The sequence below is a fragment of the Alternaria ethzedia genome (genome assembly GCF_023757985.1).
Source record: "Alternaria ethzedia strain BMP 0044 chromosome Unknown scaffold_4, whole genome shotgun sequence".
Lineage (NCBI taxonomy): Eukaryota > Fungi > Ascomycota > Dothideomycetes > Pleosporales > Pleosporaceae > Alternaria > Alternaria ethzedia.
Genome location: NW_026056197.1, coordinates 1760098 through 1777938, shown reverse-complemented (window position 1 = coordinate 1777938; position 17841 = coordinate 1760098). Strand labels below are relative to the sequence as shown.

At 53.2% G+C, this 17841-nt stretch overlaps 4 protein-coding genes across 4 annotated transcripts; 3 read left to right on the top strand and 1 right to left on the bottom strand.

Moving 5' to 3' along the window:
* Positions 1-608: 608 nt before the first annotated feature.
* Positions 609-3558, top strand: J4E87_002725 (uncharacterized protein; the record flags this gene model as incomplete). The annotated part of the gene is made up of 4 exons (XM_049374360.1): positions 609-692; positions 1003-1128; positions 1176-3454; positions 3510-3558. 4 exons carry the CDS (start codon positions 609-611, stop codon positions 3556-3558), a joined length of 2538 nt encoding a protein of 845 aa, XP_049236500.1.
* Positions 3559-4421: 863 nt separating this feature from the next.
* On the top strand, positions 4422-9616 carry J4E87_002724 (uncharacterized protein; the record flags this gene model as incomplete). The annotated part of the gene is made up of 5 exons (XM_049374359.1): positions 4422-4578; positions 4632-6103; positions 6155-6622; positions 6911-8989; positions 9041-9616. 5 exons carry the CDS (start codon positions 4422-4424, stop codon positions 9614-9616), a joined length of 4752 nt encoding a protein of 1583 aa, XP_049236499.1.
* A 3526-nt stretch (positions 9617-13142) lies between these two features.
* Positions 13143-14202, bottom strand: TPC1 (mitochondrial thiamine pyrophosphate transporter; the record flags this gene model as incomplete). The annotated part of the gene is made up of 2 exons (XM_049374358.1): positions 13143-14025; positions 14198-14202. The coding sequence occupies 2 exons, from the start codon at positions 14200-14202 to the stop codon at positions 13143-13145; spliced, it is 888 nt and encodes a 295-aa protein (XP_049236498.1).
* Positions 14203-14448: 246 nt separating this feature from the next.
* Positions 14449-15954, top strand: J4E87_002722 (uncharacterized protein; the record flags this gene model as incomplete). Its single annotated transcript, XM_049374357.1, has 1 exon — positions 14449-15954. One exon carries the CDS (start codon positions 14449-14451, stop codon positions 15952-15954), a length of 1506 nt encoding a protein of 501 aa, XP_049236497.1.
* Positions 15955-17841: the final 1887 nt, after the last annotated feature.

Here is a 17841-nt window from a genome sequence, read left to right as displayed (position 1 = left end):
CTCTCGGATTTCGCCACAAGAAGCCGTTGCAACGGATCTAGATTGAGATCACACATGAGCCTCCCTCCTGTCGACAGATCGAGACGGGCGCGTTAACTTCGGTTGATTGCCCCCGCCGACCAATAATACTTACCTTGTAGATCTGAGACGACGTGCCTGCGAGCCGTGACTAGGACAAGGCTTGTTTCCAATAGATCCGGTACTCGAGCGTTTTCCCTGGGTCCATGCGTCAAGAGACAGTCGCATCCAGCGCTGCGCAAGTACTAAAGGATGACAATCTACTTCGATTGACTGCCTCTGAATCTGCTAATTCCTCAGCTTGTCCTCCCTCTCTCGCTTGCATCGTCGTTCAACTCCTCGCTCGTTACCGCACCGGTTGCAGTGGCAAGAAGGCGCGGCAATTCGCTCGAACGCTCCGGATTTATCGAATGATTAATTCTGGTTGATCTGCAATGGCTACAATCAACCTTGGAAACGCTAGTCCGACGGAAGATATCAAACAGCACGACATAAAGCACGCGGCTATCCATATCCAACCAGTCACTCTCGTTACTCCTACATTGACGCCTGCTGCGACTCCAGAGGAGGCTTCCCCGGCAGACGAAACGATGGCGGGCAAGAAGATATTCTCCATGGAGCGGCCGGACGACAAGGCGAGGGAACTCGCGGCGAAGCTGACTCTAGAGGAACAGGTATGTTCGCCTTTACTTCTGTAGCAGGTATCTCGAATTTCGACGTTTGATTCGGTCATGTCGAATGATTGAGGCAGAAGGGGGTGTCAACTTCTATCCTACACGTCTTTCTGGTAGGGATACGAGTCATTCACCAGCCACAATCCCTTATCTCAGCCCGTCTTTTGGTGCAGAAGGTCTAGAAGGATTGGTTCTCGAAAGTCGGTAATCAAAATGAATGGCTTTTCTGATCGCTTAGAATCCCACCTGACCTCGTTAATCTATTCGAAAGCCGAAGCAGCCTTGAGCGGAGCCGGGCTGACCATTCCAGATCTCACTACTTGCAGGAGCGGACTTCTGGCGGACTGTAGCCATACCCGAAAAGGGCATACCGTCAATCAAGACATCAGATGGACCCAATGGCGCTCGCGGAGAATTCTTCACTAACGGCACACCTGTACGTACTCCGGCTTGGCACTGCTTGTCTTACGCTGACGAAGCTAGGCCGCTTTATTCCCATGCGGCATATCCATGGCTTCCACGTGGAACCTGGACATGATTGAGGAGATCGGCCGTCACCTCGGAGAAGAAGCAAAGGCTCGTGGTGCACACGTGTTGCTTGCGCCTACCGTGTGCATGCACCGGTCGCCTCTTGGTGGTCGCAACTTTGAGTCGTATTCGGAAGATCCTTTCCTTACTGGAAAACTTGCTGCATCGTATGTTCGCGGTCTTCAGAGCAAGGGTGTTGCAGCTACGATCAAACACTTTCTCGGGAACGAGCAAGAAACTGAGCGGCAAGCGTATGATGCCATCATTGCTGAACGGCCGTTGCGTGAGATCTATCTGAAGCCCTTCGAGATAGCTGTTCGAGATGCATCACCCTGGGCGCTCATGAGCGCTTACAATATGATCAATGGCATTCACGCGGATGAGTATGAGCACTCGATCAAGGAGATCCTTCGAGGCGAGTGGAAGTGGAACGGAGCCATTATCTCCGACTGGACGGGCACATACGCGACCGCACCATCAATAAAAGCTGGTGTTGATGTTGAGATGCCCGGGCCGTCCAAATGGCGCAAGATCGACCAAGTGAAGGAATGTCTGGAGAAGGGTGAGCTAACCCGTGGTGATATCGAAGAATCCGCCGCCAGAGTCCTCTATCTTGTCGATCGTGTCAAGGGACTGAACAACATGACACCAGAGGAGCCGGAGCAGTCGATTGACAACGTGGAGACGCGGAACCTGATTCTCCAGGCTGGTATCGAAGGATTGACGCTCCTGAAGAACGAGAACAGCGTACTCCCCATCAAGAACGCGAAGAAGATTGCTATGATTGGGCCGAACGTCAAGCGAGCCATTGCCAGTGGAGGAGGAAGCGCAGGTCTCAACCCCTACTACAACGTCACACCTTGGCAAGGCCTTCAAAATCGATTCGACGGCGAAATCAAATTTGCCCAAGGCTGCGATAGCTCGAAATGGCTACCGCTTGCTTCACCATACTGTCTGTCCAACGGCGAGACTGGTGTTCGGTTAGAGTACTACAAGGGCGACAGGTTCAAGGGTGAGCCGGCGGTCGTTCAACACAAGGTCAGCACAGATCTATGGCTGTGGGATTCGGCGCCAATGGAACTGCTTCCAGACTTCTCCTTCAAAGTCAAGACTACACTCACACCGAAGACAACCGGAAACCATAGCTTCAGCTTTGCGTCAGTTGGGCCGGGGCGCATGTACATCAACGGCGACATTTTCATCGACAACTGGGACTGGATACAGGAGGGCGAGGCTATGTTCTCCGCTTCAGAAGATGTACTCAAGTCGATCCATCTCGAAGAGGGCAAGCCTGTGGAGATTCTGATTGAGAGCACCAACGAAGTCCGACCAGCATCCAAGGTCTCTGTCATCGGTCGTCGCCACGACTACGGTGGCTGCCGAATTGGCTACCAAGAAGAGGACAAGATCGATCGTCTACAAGAAGCGGCGGATGCTGCACGTGATGCAGATGTGGCTGTGGTGGTGGTCGGACTGGACGCCGAATGGGAGTCGGAAGGATACGACAGGCAAACGATGGATCTCCCAAAGAACGGCTCGCAGGATCGTCTGATCGAAGCTGTTCTAGCTGCCAACCCACGCACCGTCATCGTCAACCAATCTGGAACACCGATTACCATGCCATGGGTACAGAAGGCGCCAGCTATTCTCCAAGCATGGTACCAAGGCCAGGAAGCAGGAAATGCGCTTGCTGATGTGCTGCTCGGAAACAGCAGTCCCAGCGGAAAATTACCGACCACGTTCCCTGTCCGTATTGAAGACAACCCCGCGTACCATAACTGGCCTGGTGAGAACTTGAAGACTGTTTACGGCGAGGGCATCTACGTTGGCTACAGGCACTACGAGCGATCCAAGATTGCACCGCTCTTTGCGTTTGGACACGGTCTTACCTACACCACATTCGAATACGGAACACCAAGCGCTAGCAGCACGGTACTGTCTGATGATGGGAAGATTACCATCACCGTGCCAGTCACAAACACGGGTTCATTTGCGGCGCACGAAATTGTGCAAGCATACGTCAAAGACGTCAAATCGACGCTTCCTCGCCCCGAGAAGGAACTCCAGGCTTTCGGCAAAGTCTTCTTGCAGCCTGGTGAGACGAAGGATGTAGTTTTGACCCTGGACAAGTACTCCGTGGGATACTTCGACACGAGTCTTGGTCAGACAGGTGCCTGGATTGCAGAGGAGGGCGCGTTTGAGGTGTTGATTGGTGCTAGCAGCGCTGATATCAGGTAAGTCCGCCGCTTGGTTAATTCACTCAAGCGAAATAACTAACATGATGTGCAGGTCAAGGGTCGGCTTTGAGGTAACTGAGAGTTTCCAGTGGATCTTCTAATGAAGGATTGAGCGGAGAGTTATGGGAATGGACAACGAGCATCACGAGTCTTCTTCTGTTGGTTGTTTTGAGGCGTTTGTGATGGGGACGGGCGAGTGCGATTGAATTGGCTTCCCACCGAAGTCATATGGAGTGAATACATATTTTTGTGCTTCAGTTTGGAAAAGACGCGTGAGAAATTGTTATCGATTTGCGTGAAAATATACTATAACCCAACGAAGGTGAAAGTGGCTTCGGCATGCGGCATCTCAGATAAGGCTGACGGCCGAGTGGCTCGGCTAGATGACGCGCTGATTGATTTTCTGCCACCGCCTTCCGGGCCGACAGTTGTACCGATCTGTGGTCCCTGACGAGAACCTGTGTCGATAGCGGAAGCATCATCACCAGCCTGCCCTTTCGCTATTGTTCTTTTTGACTCGTTCGAGCCTGTCGCATACATCTCGACCGCCGTCCCATCTTCTGTCGACGCCCGAATCGCGCGACTTGGGCCCCCGTGCCAGCTCCAGCCGCGCTTTTGCTCCTGATCAACAGCGGGCGACCGAGTTCCAGTTACGAGCCACACCACGCCCAACAGACCCCCCTCGAAGAAACGAGCCTCCCATGAGCTCCAGCAGAGGCTAATCCGCTTAATACACGACAACGCGACTACCGAACCGGCTACGCAAGCTCCCTTATCGCCGGCACGCCTGGTAAAGCCGAGGACATGAATCCAGCGCATCGCGACGGGTGGCCGCCTGCACAAGCGGCGGCAGCTGGGCAGGGCCAGCAGCAAACAGAGCAGGGTCAAGGCCAGGCGCCACGGCCTCTGGGTCCCTATGGGTGCGTACTCGCCTCCCACTCGCTGCCCACAGCAGACGGGCACGATGAGCGAAGACGACTGCGAGCTCCTTTTCTCACCACCCTTCGATTGGATTCACGCTGACTTCGAGACCGATGACAGGCCAAACAGCGCGACGCCCCAGGGTCCCTCACATGCGTCACCCGCCCAGGGTCCGGGACCAGTACTCCCTCCACCATCTGGTACGTAGCACAGGCGGACGACGCGCCTGTTCGCATTGCTAACCCCGTCACAGGTGGCGGCTACTACTCGTCAAACGCCGCGACAGCCCACAACCAGAACCTCCCCACACTTCCCGGCCTGACGGCGCAACCTCAGCACTCATCGCCCCACATGTCCGCCCAGCGACCGCCATCGTCAGACGCGGGCGCGCAAGCTCACCAAGGCCCGCAAGCCCCTCCGTACTCGTTGCCGGGCATCTCGCAAACCCTACAACAGCAGCAGCAGCAGCACATGCCGACTTCGGAGCAAGCCAACGCCGACAGAGAGCGCGAGATGCGCGATCGCGAAAACAGAGACAGAGAGATGGAGTCGCATGCCATGCACCAGCAAGAAGACATCGTCAAGCGCGAGGCAGAGCAGCGAGACCGCGACCTGCACGAGCGACAGCAGCGCGAGCACGCTGCGCACCAGAACCACTCTGGGCCGATCCAAATACACCAGCCAGTGGCAGTCGCACCATCGACACGAACCATCCACGGTCCCAACGGTCTGCTCGGCCAATCTGGACCCATGAACGGGCCAAACCCACTTGCGCCACCCATGGGTGGCCCCAATTCAGGCCCCATGTATGGAAATGCGCCCGCACAGCATGAGCAGACTACACCGCGCATGCAACACGCCGTACAGGCACCTACCCAGGCCCAGATGTTGATGCCTTTTGCTGGCCCTCCAGGATCCATGGCTATGGGCCAGGGACAGCAGCCCATCCTCAACGACGCCCTGAGCTATCTCGACCAGGTCAAAGTCCAGTTCGCCGACCACCCCGACGTGTACAATCGATTCCTCGATATCATGAAGGATTTCAAGAGCGGTGCTATCGACACCCCAGGCGTCATCGAGAGGGTATCGACACTGTTTGCGGGCAATCCGGCCTTGATCCAGGGTTTCAACACCTTTCTGCCACCCGGCTACAAGATCGAGTGTGGCACCAACGGCGACCCAAACGCTATCAGAGTCACCACGCCCATGGGAACCATGGTATCGACTATGCCCGCTCCAAGGCCGCTTTCACCGCCACGCAGCGGTGCTGTCAATGGCAACAACGGCCCGCAACACGAGAGCACATACTACGAGACTGCCCAAGGACGCCCATGGCCTCAACAACAGAGAGCTCAAGGTCCTGAGGGACAAGAATCGATGTTTTCACCCAACAACCGTACTCTAGGAGGGCCATTGTACGGTCCCCAAGGACAGCAGGGCCCAGCGCCTCACTCGCCAGAGGTCACATCGCGTCCTCATCCTGACCCTGCTGGAGCTGCAGCGCTAGCCCACCAACAAGAGCAGAGAGGCGTTTCGCAGTTACAAAACGCAGTGTCCGCAGCTACTGGCCGCTCAATGATGTCACCCAGCGTTGATCCGGGTGCCTCGTTACAAGGACAGGCTATGAACGGTGCTGCTCAGCTTCCACAGATGAGCGGAGCTGCAGCAGAGAAGAGAGGGCCGGTAGAGTTCAACCATGCGATTAGCTACGTGAACAAGATCAAGGTACCATTCTTCACTGTGAGGTTGAAAACCAAAATGCTAATAGTACTCTAGAACCGATTCGCAGCTCACCCAGACATTTACAAAAACTTCCTGGAGATACTGCAGACGTACCAGAGAGAGTCGAAGCCCATTCAGGACGTATACGCCCAAGTCACTCACCTGTTTGGTGGCGCGCCAGATCTCCTGGAGGATTTCAAGCAGTTCCTTCCGGAGTCCGCTGCTCAACACAGAGCGCAACAGCAGGCCGCCAAGAACGCGGCTGAAGACGCAGTCATGCTCAGCAATGTTCGAGGTGAATCAGGATACGGAGCCGCTGCAAACCAACAAACGCCCGGACGCGCCGATACATCTCGATTGCCTCCGATGGGCAACTTCGCACCTACACCTACAGCGAACCGCGACAACAAGAGGAAGCGCGAGCGACAAGGCCCTGTGGCTGCGCCGATGCCCGCGCCCATGTCGCAAGAAATGCCAACCTCGAACGTTCGGGGTGGATACAACCAGGGCAATGTCAACAAGGTACGTACATGATTCTACACTATAACGGGCAGGGTTAGGTCACGTTGTTTTTCTTTATAGAGGCACGTGCATCTCCGTGGCTCTCTGCCCCAACCCTTTTAATTCTTTTCTTTGGTCATATTCTATTTCCGTTTCAACACCACCAAATCACAAGCATTGTCATCAAGACTGTCATCACTATGTTTGATGGTGGGGTTCTTTTTAGCTCTCTTCCCACCAGAGATGAAAATGGGCCTTCTTTCGAATGCAATAGAGGACCTCAAAAGACCATCAACTAACATGTTGAAGCGCGCAAAGACCGGACATGGCGCAAAGCAGGCAATTCCCGATGGCCCGCCAGTATCACCTACCCTCACTCCTGCGCTGCCTGAGCCAATGCCACCGACGACCACCACAACACCCAGCCAGGATGAGCTTGCTTTCTTTGACCGCGTCAAGAAGTTCATTGGAAACAAGAACACGATGAATGAGTTCTTGAAGCTCTGCAACCTCTACTCGCAAGACTTAATCGACAAGCAGTTGCTACTGTCTCGCGCCGGATCTTTCATCGGCGGAAATCAGGAACTCTATGCTTGGTTCAAGAAGTTCATGGGCGAGGACGAAGAGCAGCAAAAGTACCGTCCTAAGACTGTCAACTCGCGTGTCTCATTATCGAACTGCCGCAGTCTTGGTCCTAGCTATCGCTTGCTCCCAAGGCGCGAACGAGAACGCGTGTGTAGTGGACGCGACGAGCTCTGCAGATCTGTTCTGAACGACGAGTGGGCATCTCACCCGACCTGGGCCTCCGAGGATTCTGGTTTCGTTGCCCATCGCAAGAACACTTTCGAGGAGGGCTTGCACAGAATCGAGGAAGAGCGTCATGACTATGACTTCAACATCGAGGCCTGCAGCCGCACGATCCAACAGTTAGAGCCTATCGCCAACCAGCTGCTCACGATGAAGCCGGAGGACAGACAGGGATTCACATTGCCACCTGGACTTGGTGGACAGAGTGAGACGATCTACAAACGTGTCATTATGAAGATCTATGGCCGTGACAGGGGAAAGGACGTGATTAAGGAACTGTTCCAAATGCCTTGGAGCGTCGTCCCTGTACTTCTCCACCGCTTGAAGACTAAACTGGAGGACTGGAAGGCCGCTCAGCGTGAATGGGAAAAGGTCTGGCGCGATCAGACCCAAAAGATCTTCTGGAAATCGCTGGATCACCAGAGCATCACCGTCAAGCAGGCCGACAAGCGACAGTTCCAGCCTAAGTCCCTCACGAACGAGATCCAGGTCAGATACGAAGAGCAGAAGCGCCTCCAGCAGATTCAAGAGATATCGCAGCCGGACTATCAATTTGCCTTTTCCTTCCGGGATGAAGAGGTACTCTTCGACGTGGCTCGATTGATGCTCACTTTTGCGGACAACAACAATAGTGCCGACTTTGCAAAGGTCGTACCTTTCATCAAGGAATTTGTTCCTCTCTTCTTTGGCATCGATTCTGCCAAGTTCGAGCAGCGGGTACAAACCTCGCCACGCGATACGCCAAACGATTCTGGCGAGGACACGCCCTCCCCGGACGATGATGTTTCCCAACGCTCGCAGAAAATGAAGAAGGGAGACCTCCGCCGCAATGTTCTCGATCCCAACAACAAGTCACGGAAGGACAAGGAAGACAGTGTTGCGTCGGCAAGTCGGGACAGTACTCCGGATGCATCCGCTATGGACGAGGAGGCTGCTGGTGACAGCTCAAACTCCAATCCCCGCGTAGATCGGCCAGAGAGGCAATGGGTAGAATATACCGATGCTCCCACGCCTTTCGGCGACAGAGAGTTCGAGCACGAAGAGCCCTACCAACGCGTAGAGTACAACATGTACTCCAATGCTTCGATTTACTGCTTCTTCCGCATGTTCGTCATGCTCTACGAGAGGCTATTGAAGCTCAAGGATAGCGAAGAGGAGGTACGAGAAGTCATCGCGCGCGCCAAGGAGCCAAAGGCAGCGCAGAAGCTCAAGATGCTCGACAAGCAGCCCGACGACTTTTTCAAGGACACATCGCCATCAGCGAACTACTACCAACAGCTTCTCGAAATGTTCCAAGATCAAATCTCTGGCGAAGTCGAGATGAACTTTATCGAGGAGACCCTGAGAAGGTACTACCTGCAGATCGGGTGGCAGTTGTACTCGTTCGACAGACTCTTGAGCTCGCTTGTCCGATTCGCTCTTGCTGTTGTCAGTCATGATAACAAGGATAAGAGCCTTGATATCTACAACCTCTTCAGGAAGGATCGCGTCAACGATACCACAACTCACAAGAACGAGATTAGCTATCGCAAGGCTGTGGAGAAGCTCGCCAAGGACGCTGACACCTACCGCATCACCTACGTAAGTCAACACCATCTCCCTCTTATAGATCATGTATTGATGTTTCTACAGAACCCCGCCAAGATGTGGGCGCACGTGCGGCTTTTCAAGAAGGACGACCCGACCTTTGATTTCACCACGCTCGACCGGATTAAGCGCTGGCGAGCATACGTCGCCTCGTACATGGCCGTGGAACCCACCGAAGAAGTCGACCTCTCCCGTGTCAACTACCCGTACCTCAAGAAGCGCCTCGCTCGAGCCGAAGACCTCACCGAGGAAGAACGCTTCGACCACGTCAAGCACAGCGATAAGATCACCGTGTCCATCAGCCCCGCCGCTTACATCATGACCTTTATCAACAGCGAACCTTTCGGCACAGGTGGTGTTCAATACTTCCTGCAACCAGACGCCGTGCGCGCGGGTCTCAGCGAGGCCGTTCCCAACCCAGCTGAGGAGTACAAGAAGCTCAATGACGAGCGAAGGGAGAAGGTCCAGGATATTCTCGTTAGGAACAACACCTGGATGAAGGACCTCAGCCGGGACGACGTGGATGCCAAGAAGGCGGCGTTCAAGAAGGATCTCGAAGAGCCCAGGAAGGTGGCTGATAATGAAGATGTGGACATGGACGGCGCAGATGGTCTCGACTAGGCACTTTATCCTTTTGTTCGCAAAGACTATGCGGCTGGGTGATTGGCAACGCATGCTTTTGCGTCTCTGGCCTGGCGTTCTTTTGTGTGGTGTGCCGGGACTTGGATGCCAGAATGCGAGCGGACGAAAAGGCCTGGTTCTCTACGGATTCCTTCTGGCTTCGATTCAGTTTTGCATGTTTCCCGCGTTCACGCGTTTGGAAGGGGTGGCTGGGTGGGTGGCATGTGTGCAGCACAAGGCGTGCCTTTGCACAGCACGACTATGGGTGGAGGGGTTTTTTTCTTTTCCTCTCTCTCTGAGATGGGCGCTGGCGGCGTTTGTTAAGGATATGATAACCCGACTCGACTCTTCGTTCCCATCTATATCCAAGTTTTTTTTGTGTGTTTTAGTAGGATTGCGAATTCTATTTTCATTTTTTGAAGCTTGCTTTCTGGTGGTGGTGGTGTACAGATACTTAGCGTGAGTATGAGGTAGCTGGGGAGTATGCTTGTATAACGAGTATATACATTGTGCTATTACATCGCGTTATGCCCGCATCTTAACACGTGATTTGTCTACAAGAGAAGATAGCTCAGAGCTCCAATCGCAAACATTAGACATGTTAGACCCCCGACGAGCAGTTGCTGGGCGGCACTCTCATCTACAGGGCAACTGATCTCTGGCTCTGGAGCCCTTCCAGCCTCCACCCACATTAGATTCTCATGAGAGCAGAGACTTGCTGTCAAGGCTGCCGCAATGCTTGAAGCAGCGGTAGAATCGATATCGACTCGGCAAGGAGTGGGAGTGACGGTTGAATTGTCCAAGATTGCGCACTGTTCGCCCACGCTGTAGGAGCCTCCGGTAACTTTCGTAGTATCAACGACGTTGACAGCTATTCCCTGATCTCCAGGACAACTCTGGTCTTTTGTTGCGTCGACAAGATCAATACCCTGCGCGGTCGTCTTCGTGGTGAACGTAACGCCTAAGGTTTGCGAGTGGCCCTTTTGATAATATATCTCGCGAAGAGGATCATATGTACAATTAGACCAGATCAGATTCCACACTAACATCCATTTGCCCTCCGTCTTGAACTCGGTGTAGTGGCGATATACGAGCTCCGGATCGGAACTCGACGTGTTTGTCCAGTCGAGCGCACTCCTCTTATAGTAGTCGCCGAAGCTTCCCTCGTCGACCTTTGAGCCGTTTGTCATGTTCCAGACTTCGAATCCGAGCCGTAGACTAAGCAATGTTGCGAGTTCGGGGTTCTGAACGCCAAAGACGATGGGGAAATATGGCGCTGGCGCGTATGTGTCGTTGCGCGGGAAGACTAGGTCTACTTCTACGACGCCTGAGGTTTCGCTGGCAGCCGCATCAATAGCTCCCATCCAGGCAACGAATAGCCAGGTGACCCAAGTAAGAACCCGCATTCTGGGGGTAAGAGACGGCCGGAAGGTTGCCGGGAAAATGAAATTGAAGAAGAAATCGTAGCAAAGGCCCGGTAAGTAATTCAGTCAATTTGAGAAACCACAGTACAAAGGAAGAAACTCGCCCGGGGAAGCGACATTTGTACTAGATATTGGAAGGATCAACGGATAATAGAGATAAATCTAAACAAAGCTCTATACCTAATAGAACGATAAACGTGCGGTCGGGTACAATAGTCCAAGTTTGGGACAGGATTGGATAGTAGCTCGCCAGGGGCAGGGACCTACTTAGGTGCGGCACGGGTTCCAAAAGGGTAGGCTAGCGGGGGTCGATGCCGTGAGAGCCGCATCGCCACATTCTTCTGGACATCGCGCTGGCGCCTAAGGGTTTTTTCGTGAGTAGTTTTGCTTATGTACGTTGGGGGTTTGGATAGTCGGTAACGATGGGTTGCCAAGTTCCCGAGGTTGTGTGAAGTGGTTGTCAGGTGATTCTTCGCATACCCACGTATTTCCTTGCTTCCTATAGTGGTTAGCTTATGCTTATGCTGCATCGATTGCAGTGGCCGTCGTGATGCTCAATAATATCAGCAAGCAATAATTCGGTAACGACATAGTGGTGACTGGAATGGATGTTTCCTTTACTTTCCACAAAATCACACCATTTTTTCAAGTTTGAGAATATATTGATCCACCATAGCGCGGTGTTAAACGTAATATATAAATTTGTTATTGTTTTATCACGTTAGTCACACTGCAGAACTGAATGTGAAAGATGTACGTTTCTGTCCAGTCCAACTGCGTAAGACGTTCCAATATCCGCTTCCCTTGATGCTCCTTCCTAGACTTGAGTGCACTCCTCGCAATGCCATTCATTATGGTAATTCACAGCCCCGCAGTCCTTACAGATCCAGCCTTGATTTGACATGCTGTGGATTGTCGCTTCGGATTTTCGTTGACTCAAGTGTAGTTCGTTGTTGGGTTCAATGCGGACTCGTTGCTCGAGGTAGGGTTGATGTGACAGTGGGAAAATGTATGTGTGCGTTTCGATTTACTATAACACAGTCAGCATTCGGGGTAATGGCAAGAGACTGCCTGGGTAGGGGCTAACTACGTAGCGTTTTGTGGAGTCGTTGTTCATGCATCAGCAGCAGACATCCTCGCAGGGCTTATATATCAGATCGTCTCCAACATCGTTTGCTAGTCCTTCCCTGAAGAGCACATTCCAACCCACGTAACTCGACTTCACGCTACGATCCTAATTTGTGACTTGGGGGATCGGACATAGACTAAATCCTCCCATGAATCACGTACCAGTAGTTCAAATCCCTACTCTGACTTCTTGAATCCCTTATACTATCGTAGGTGATAAATAGATCCGACATGCATGATCCAAAACCTATATCGCTATAATTCCCGTCATTTCTCTAACATACATCCCTGGCTCGTCAGAACGTCCTAAATTGTAATGTCCACAGACGCGCGTCTAGCAGCTCTCGAGGCTCTCGTCCGTGAGAACCAAGAAAAGATCGAAGAACTAAACCACACGAACTGGCTACTCAGCAACCAAAATATCAAGATGCAAGAAGAACTCGCCAAGTTGGAAGAAGATGTACGCAACGTATATCCCGACTTCGATACTAGGCGTACCAACCATTCAAGCTTTCAGGCCAATCCATCGCCACCTCTCCATGATCCATCCGTCGCTAGAGATGTCTCTCACGCTCGCCCACAGCTACTTCAGCGTCCACCACCAGGACCGTTATGGACACCATTCTACCTGACCGCCCGCGACGCCCCACGACTATATCTAGAGTTTGTGATACCAGGTTCCAAAGGCGAGACATTGGAGTTAGCTGTAAACAACATAGATCTGGCCTTTATATTACAGCAGACATTGCGACGGAGAGGGTGGGGCGAAGCGACGACGAAGAGGGGTGTTGAGGACTTCCTAGAGCAGCCGATGATGAAGGTAACTTGGACAGGCAGAGAGGGCGAATTCGGGAACCTGACCTAGTCCCGCGAAGAGGTTGGTTTGTAATGTATCTTGATTTGAGAAATAGAGTCTATGAAGAAGGAGCATTTGGTATCTCAACGCCGACCCATGCATATTAGAATCCCAATGTTCAATTGTCTTTGTGCTTTTCGTCAAAAGCGAGCATGAGGCCCATAGCCCGCTCGTATGTCCACATTGTGACCGCACTGGCTGGCGCAGCTTTCAGAAGACTGACCGTCAGCCCACGGTACATTCCCCGTCTGCCTTCATGTTTCCATATATGCGCAATGGTACTGATGACACCGGTATATGTCGGTATGTTCCGATGAACGTATCGCTCGCGCATCGGTCCTTGGACTTGTAGTCGCTTACGCGTGGTATCGAGCGGGTAGACGGCTGTTTTGGAGAGAACGCTCGCGATGACACCGGCGACAGCATCTGAGCTTCCGAGTGGCAGTGGTATGGGAGAGGATGCGGTTATGGGCTTCAAGCTTTCGTAGCTAGCGAAGAAGAGACCCATGTACGGCACAATTTGGCTCACGCCTGCGCCGAGGCCGCGAAAGAAGCCCCTTGGTCCTTCATGCTGCGCGATGTGCTTGAGAGACGCGATGATGGAGGTATATACGCGATCTTTGCCTTGCGCAGCAAAGCGCGTGCGAAGAAGATCGAGCGGGTACGTCGCCGTCGTCGCAGCGGCACCCGCGCTAGCTCCGCTGAGGAAATTGGCGACTGAGCTGGGAAGCGTGTATGGCGGCGGAATGGTCTCTAGCCAATGCGATATGTACGTGTAGGCAGAGAACTGGGCGCTACCGTACGTCAAGTACATGAGCTCCGCCGGTATGTTGCCCTTCCATAGCCCCGTGACACCCTCTTCGCGAAGAATCTGTTTGAGGGTGCCCAATGTTCCTTTGTAGACGGGCCCTTGGATATTGCGAACGCTGAACGGGTCGGAGAGCGAGTGGATTTGGAGTTGCAGGCGGATCTTTATGACGTCGAGGGGAGCTATCACGAAGCTGTCGCAATGTCAGCCATGTGCGCGAACATGGGAGATTGAACATACCGCGACACCAGGCCTGCCACCGCACCTGCGACAACAACCTGTCGCTGGGAGCCCTATCATTCATATTAGCCCTGCGTCTGCCAGCACGGCGTGTCGGTAAACGGTGAAGATAGACAAGCTCCTACCTCATGCTTCAGCTGTGCGACACCCTCAGACATGCGCCCAGCGCGTCGATTGAGACACGTGCTATGTTCGCGCGCGTAATTAGCTACCCACCGCCGATGCTCGGTAGAACACCTGTGATTGCAAACGTGCCGGGCAAAGGGTAGTAGAGACCTCGGTTTACGGGTTGATTGTTTCCACCACGCTCGCTCCCTGGCGTTGAAAAGCAAGGAACCCCGCCGTGTCCCGTCACTGCCAACAGCTGCGGCCGACCATGTCTTTCACCATCACCACCAGAATACCGCTACGGGGTCTGAGATCGCAAGTCACCATTTCCCGCAGGACTACGATTGCTGTCCAGAGACGGCGTTTCTTCTTCAACTCGTTTTGGCGATCACCTAAGCCGGCCGAGAATGCTGATTGGAGCCCCGCTACACATGGCCCTTTTCGGCCAACCAAACGCCAGGAACAGCTGCAACAGCAACAGGAGCAAGAGCTGAGGCATTCAAAAGAGCAGGAACTTCTCGTTCATGATGAATCCAACGTTGGCCAGCTTGACGGTAGCCCAGCGAAGAGAATCGCGGTCAACATCGATGGAGAGCCCAAGATCTTCGACGCTGCGTTCCTTCGCGACAGCTGCACGTGTACGCAATGCATGGACCCTGACAGCAAGAACAAGCGCTTCCAGACGTCAGATATACCCGAGGATCTAGAAGGTAGCTGCAAGACAGTAGTTGATGAAGAAAAGGGAGTCTCTATCGAGCTTCAATGGAAGACAGACGTCAAAGGCTTCGGTCCGGAGCACCGCACACGGCATTCCATCGACTGGCTACGCCGCGCATTCAACACAGAGATTGAGCTACGTGGTGGAGTGCGACACGATGACAGAGTATTCTGGGACAATAGCAAGATCGTGAAAGACAATAAGTGGCTCGACTACGACACCTACATGTCCCAAGACGAAACCCTCTTCGATGCACTCACCCATTTGAACCGCTACGGCCTCCTCTTCATTAAGAACGTGCCCGAATCCGAGGAATCCGTCGTAGCTCTCGCCTCCCGTATCGGTACCCTCAAAGACACTTTCTACGGCCGAACGTGGGACGTCCGCTCAAAACCCAAAGCCGAAAACATAGCCTACACGCCCGACTACCTCGGTCTTCACATGGACTTGCTGTACACATCCAACCCACCGCATCTGCAACTCTTGCACTCTCTCCGAGCCCGCACACCAGGTGGCGAATCCTTCTTCTCAGACTCCTTCGCTGCAGCACATCAACTCCGGCGGCAATCCGAGGGCCACTTCAGAACGCTATGTACCTTCCCCGTAACATACCACTACCACCACCCCACCTACCATTACCACTTCACCCGGCCAGTGATTGAGACCTTTGCCTACCATAACTACAGCGACCCCGCCAACCTCGCCATCCGCCGCATAAACTGGTCTCCACCTTTCCAGGGCCCGTTCGAAGCGCGAATTGGCAGCGGCAACTCGACGTCGCTTCGCTCCTTCATTGCTGCTTCGCATGCGTACGAGAAGCTGCTTAGCGCGGAGGAGAATTTATATGAGTACAGATTGAATGAGGGCGAGTGTGTCATCTTCGATAATAGGCGGGTGTTGCATGCTAGGAAGGCTTTCGATGCTACAAAGGGTGAGCGGTGGCTGAAGGGGGCGTACGTGGATGACGATGTATTCTTTAGTAAGCTTAGGGTGCTGGAAGAGAAGTTTGAGGGGAAATGGGTCGCTGAAGGTGTGGTCAGGCATGCCGTGAAATGAAGGGGGGGGGTGTTCAGTAGTTTAGGTTGCGCAGTATGGATGTAGCTGTGCTTCGGAACTTGAGTATGGTCTCGAATTCGTCAATGGTCAGCATGCGTGGAAGCTAACACCCATGCCCCTTGCGCTACAGAAAACAGTTCAGTCTCGAGAGCTGTGAAGACGGACTTTGGGTAGCCTTTGGTTACCATCCGACTCCAATGCATAGTCAGTATCAAGACGGCGTCATGACACAGAAAGAAATCTTCTTCGCGGATCCTCGGTAACCTGATCTTGAGCATGACCGATGATGCTTCCCACCACGATGCTCTGATCAATATTTAGCACGAGTGATTTCCAGGTCGACACCCTCGTCCAGACCGCTCAGTACCCGCTTTCCAACACTCATCACTGCCTGTTCCAATCTCGTCGAATCGAAATCCCCGCAGCCCACATGCAGATGTACAGATCGCACTGCAGGAAAGACTTGCGACAAGGAATCAAGCCGGCACTCATGCAGATCCGCAACGAGGCTCTCAGGTTCTCTTAAATAGAACGTTATGCGAACCGTGCGGATGATCTGACGTTCCGTCGCATCAAGCCCGAGCATGAGAGTGTAGTATGACTTGAGAAAATGGGGGAAGCAGAATGTGTTGAGCGAAAAGGGAAGGAGCTTTGCTTCGTCGTAGACCTTGCGGCAGATGCGCAGGAGAGCGAGGTCGTTTGGATGCGTGTATGTGGCTTTGAAGGAATGTACCCAAAGGGCGTACGTGCGTTGGCCGAGGACGTGTTCGTAGATGTGGTTTCTGATTTCTCCGGGTAGGCGCAAAAGTGGGGACTCGGCAGTGTTGCGCATGTATCTGTTGATGTTAGCTTGGCATGGTGAATGGCTCTTACACATATGCGGTGCAGTATTTCGGTACTTACATGAGCAAGCGTGCGTCGGTCGTGCGTTCCATATCCGTCGTTGTTGGCTACTCAGGGTGTCGAAGTAGTATAGCACGGGGAAAGACGTGGGGAGCACAAGGTAATTCACAGGACCTGGACTACTCAGAGAGAAGGCCAGGGTCTATTACGCTAGCCTCAAGCAGACCGCTCGCTCACCTGCCCCAGGTGCCGCCCACGGTGTTTCCCGAGCTAAGAATCCGGAAGCCACGCTGAAGTAACGAGCGAATGTCCGCGCCTTGAGACAGCATCATCAAGACATGTGCAACGAGATCAGTCTATGCCACTATCCAAACATGCTAACTCAGCAACCCAACTACATTGTACTTCTTCTTCTCATCCTCATCAACGACGGCCATGATTTGCCTTACTCGGGCCTGGACAGCCATAGCTTCCTAGGTACTATCACCACGGTTTTAGTCGTACGGTCCAAATAATTCTTCAGTGTCCTCACAAGCTCTCGAAACTCATCACACTGCTGTTTCTTTGATATCAGTGGCTCCTCAACATAAACAGTTCGTAATCCGCGCAGCCCGCCCAGATAAAGAGAACCACGGATGATTTGAGACTCCCCACTCGAGTACCAAGGCAGGGTGTGTTCCCATGCGTTGAGCTGTACGGTCTGGATTTCGTCGAGCTGTGAGGGCGAGAGTCGCATTTTGAACGTCTGAAACTCGAGGAGAGTGTTGAAAGAGAAGACGTTCAGTGCGATATACGGTGACTTGGCAGTCTCGTGGTAGATTTGACTGCAAGCGAGTAGTAGACTGAGCGGATGTCCGTTGACGCGCCCGTCGTCTTGAACTTTGTAACCACGGCCGCTTAGTACGTATCTAATTGAGACACAAGATGTTAGCATAGGCCGTTTGTATTGTGATGGGCAGGGATCTGCGCACCCGTAGATTTGATTCCGTAGCTCAGCTGGAAGACGCAAAAGGGGTGACGAGTCGGCGTTGCGCGAAGTACTGG